The sequence below is a fragment of the Stegastes partitus genome, unplaced genomic scaffold, assembly GCF_000690725.1.
Source record: "Stegastes partitus isolate 25-593 unplaced genomic scaffold, Stegastes_partitus-1.0.2 Scaffold1691, whole genome shotgun sequence".
NCBI lineage: Eukaryota > Metazoa > Chordata > Actinopteri > Pomacentridae > Stegastes > Stegastes partitus.
This window is the reverse complement of record NW_007579422.1, coordinates 71170-75062: the sequence shown is the minus strand read 5'-3', so window position 1 is coordinate 75062 and position 3893 is coordinate 71170. Positions and strand designations below refer to the sequence as shown.

At 43.1% G+C, this 3893-nt stretch overlaps 1 protein-coding gene across 2 annotated transcripts in view; it reads left to right on the top strand.

The window, feature by feature from the left end:
• Window positions 1–1948, top strand: part of dnm1a (dynamin 1a) — a 74049-nt gene extending 72101 nt beyond the window's left edge. For both annotated transcript variants that reach the window (XM_008301618.1, XM_008301617.1), the window contains exon 22: window positions 1698–1948. In XM_008301618.1, coding sequence (XP_008299840.1) covers window positions 1698–1758 — 61 coding nt within the window. In that variant the 3' untranslated portion in view covers window positions 1759–1948. The remainder of the gene's footprint in view (window positions 1–1697) is intronic.
• The last annotated feature ends 1945 nt before the right edge of the window (window positions 1949–3893 follow it).

Below are 3893 nucleotides of genomic sequence, written 5' to 3'. Positions count from 1 at the left end.
GCAAGAAACACAGAATATTTTTTGTTTTTTGCACAAAATCTGATTAATTTTGAACGTTTTTTGGGGGTAAAAAATTCTAAATAAGATGTAGAATAATGTGATGTTGATTAAATGTTATTATATCACCATGTGTCGCTGATAAGTGGCGCAACTATTGTTGGAAAGTGGAAAATCTTTCTGTGTTCCTGACTTCAGCTAAGTGTGTACTTTTAGTGATTTTTAAAAAGACAACAAACCCGCCAGTGGCGTATTGAGGCTCAGAGAGTTAAACAACAGTAACTGTGCCTTCATTTGGCCTCAACTGCATATATCTGCTTTGGGGCCGTGTTAAGTAAAGTTGATCTATTTGTGGTGTTGGTGGTGTTTTGGGGATTCCTCCATGTCTGATGTCATGATCTAAACGATCGTCTGTGTGAGTGAAGATTCAGTATCTCTGTGTATTTGCATGAGTTTCCACATGGGGACCCCAAAACCTTAACCTGGAGCGTCACTGATGAACACCTTGCAAACACTAACCCACCCTCTCCTCTGTGTTCCTGTGTGTCTAGTCGGAGACCCCCGCCTTCTCCAACCCACTAGACCTCTGAGCTCCTCCCTCCCTCCTCCACATGTTTCCTCCCCTCCTCTGGATGAGGGGCCACAGACAACAGCGCCACCTTCCTGCCGTTCTCTGCCTCATCCGACCTGCACCGGCCTCCTACTCCTGCCTCTCCCTTCGCGACGAGCCATGTCTCCTCTTTTCTTTCCCCCCCTCAGCGCTCTGTTTTCACGCAGAGGATACTTGAAACACACTTGCATGACTTACGAACACGTTGCACCCTCGGAATTTAAACCAACTATCTAGAGACTGTGAAATAAATCACAAGAAGTGTAAATGCACACACACACACACACACTCCTGCTTTCATAAACACACACATATATATCGTATATATATACAAGCAAACATACAGAATATTTTTCCTGCTTTTAAACTGAAGGGGTACACGGTTTGAGCATGACGATATGCCTGAGTATTTCTAATGGGTATTCTGACTTGTTTCCCTTTTATTCGCTCTTATCTCATGTTTCTTTTCTTTGGGTTTATTTTTCCTCTAGAAAGAAATACTTCACCAGAACATTTTCTGTCACAGAATCACACCACCATGCTGGAAGAGAAAATACACACTGTATTAGTTATTTTTGAAGAAAATGACACTAAAAACTAAACCGAAACCGATTTTGTTTTTGCAACACATCCATCAATCTTGGCCTACACTGCGTAGGTATTATACTAGTGGCTTGATGCATGTTTTGAAATAACTTCACTGCATCTCTGCTCTCGATGAAGTCAGTACTCTGGTTTCCCTCCTTCGCAGCATTTCAGGAGTTAAAAGCAGCCGGTGAAGTATTCCTTTAAGCGAGGTGATGCGAGCTGCACAGGGATTTTTGCGTCTCAGAAACTCTTTTCATATCTTACTTGTCAGGTTTTGATCTGTAATCGTGGTCCCGACTCCCCTAAAATCACAGGCGAGGACACACTTGACTTAAAACATCCAAAGAGAAAAAGATCAGCGCCATTGGTGCTTTTCATTAAAACCAGCAGTTAGGAGCTGGAGGTGGTGATTTCCTCGGTGTCTCCTCGCCTTCATGATTTCGGGATGTTTCCCTCCTGCCCAACATGATCTCGTCTCTCTTCTCTTTTTTGCCTGAACCAGCCGGCCAAACAAAGGCGGGCCGTCTCGGCCCGAGAGCCCCCTGCCGCCGTTCGACTCTTAGAAGAAACCCCTCCCATCCGTTCTCCCCTTTTTACCTCCTCTCTTCTAAAACTAGACTTCCCATCAGCTATGAAACACTATCTCTCACTCACGCGAAGGGCTTGAATGAAATGAGGGAGGAACGGATCGTCTACAGACATCTTTAAAAGGCTGCTGCTGCTCTTCATCCTTCCTTTCCCCTCCTCCTCCTCCTCCTCCTCTTTGCTGTTGCAGTAGGACAGGAGGAAAAAAAATCATCTGAGGGATCTTCTGGATGTTTTTTTTTTTTGCCTGTCATAGCCTCCAGAAGGCCTCGCTGTCGCTGCTGATTACACATGTGCTAAAACTCTCCCGTGTAGTGGATGAAGACACAACTGTGTCACAACCACCCGCTGTTGTCTGCGCTTCCACAGAATCTATGCAAGAAAACGGTTTCTCAGTCTTTCCTGACATGAAACGGATGCCTCCCGTGGCGCTTTCCCCCCTCGTTCTTCTCATTTTCACAGAAACATCGCATTATCTAACGGAGGCTGGATGTAACTAGAATGTGCAATATATAAATACACATATAGGATGTCCTATATATATACATTACAAAACTGACATAAATCATCTCTAAACCTGAGAGGAAGGGAATTCGTAGCCTGGGTTGCACCCCGAGACTGTTAGAAAGCAGCTTGTCCATGCTTTTCATTCACAGAGAGCGAGCTCCCTGATGGGAAACGTGATTCTCAGTCAGCTTCGATCACATTTGTGACAGGAAAACTTTCCAGGTTGATGATTTTTCCCATTTCTTTTTCTGTTTTTTTCCCCCTCCTCCCCTTCTTCTCCTCTTTTGTTCTTGTCTCCCTTCTCTCAGTGGTCACGGGGGTGAGTGAGAACATGAAAACAGCCACAGTCTATGCATTAAACTAGCTCCCCGTGTGTCGCCCTCACATCGCCGTGTCTTCATCTCCCTCCCTTTTTTTCTACCGCCAACTGTCAGCGTGACGTGTCGTGTTTTGACCCTGAATAACCAACCCACCAGCCACGAGTTTAAAAAAAAAAACAAAAAAAACCCACCTCCGTACCCCCACATGATGTCATTTAAATCACCTTTTTTGAAACACTGACCCCTTTGTGCATCACGGTACTGCGAAGCAAGCATATTCTACTTCTTATTTAACGGTAAATAGTTTATTCTGGACATATCTTAATGTGTTATTATGTATATGTGTGGTGCATCTTATTGGACTTGTACTTCCACTGTCTAGAGACGTTAGTCTGCAATGTATGAAACTGCTGAATATTTAAATTATTATGAACAAATGAGTATAAGGACATAATGTTTGAAAACCTTAAAAAAAAAAAGATAATACAGTGACGTATATGGACGTTGGCAGGTTGTTTGATACTTTTTGCTTGTAGCCGAGAGGGTGTTTTTGTTGTTGTTTTTGTTTGTTTTTCTTGCCCCCCCCCCTCTGCGTGCGGGATAGCAGGGAGGGACGGTGTGAATGTGTGAACGCCTGCAGAAACCAGGTCCTGCATCTCGTTCAGACTGATGTGGATGAAACTCTAAACCTGCAGGACTGCTGTGCTCTGTCAACACATTAAAAACCTCAGTGTAATAACCCGAGTTTCTTCTTTTTCTTTTTTTCCTGTGGTGAACATCAGCATCACATATAAACAGGGTCTGATGAAGATAGTGGAAGTGAATTTTAAAGGAGCTTTCAGCAAAACAAGACAGAAAAAGAGCAAATACAGACATTATAAGTGATGCAATATGAGCTGTTGATGCACTGATAAGATTAGATGTTAAAGAAGTCATATATTTAGAAATACGCAGCACAGAAACATAATGTACACTTCATGTAGATGCAGGACTTGCAAAATGTGTACAAACGTCTACATTTTTCCACAATTGCTTCAGTTTCTTTGGGTGTTTGGGCAAAAACACAAGGCTTACTGGAGAACACAGCAAAAGCGCAGCTATAAACATTAAATAAATGTCTTCATTCCATTTAGCTGCTTCACTTTCAGGATGCTGGTGCATGTGGGCTCAACACAATCACTGTTAATGTTGTCAGTCACATTTTCCTACTCTGACAAGGACTAATGTCTGCGATATCTCCCAGCAGGACAGGTTCAGAGCAAAAAGAATTAAATCCAGACACACCA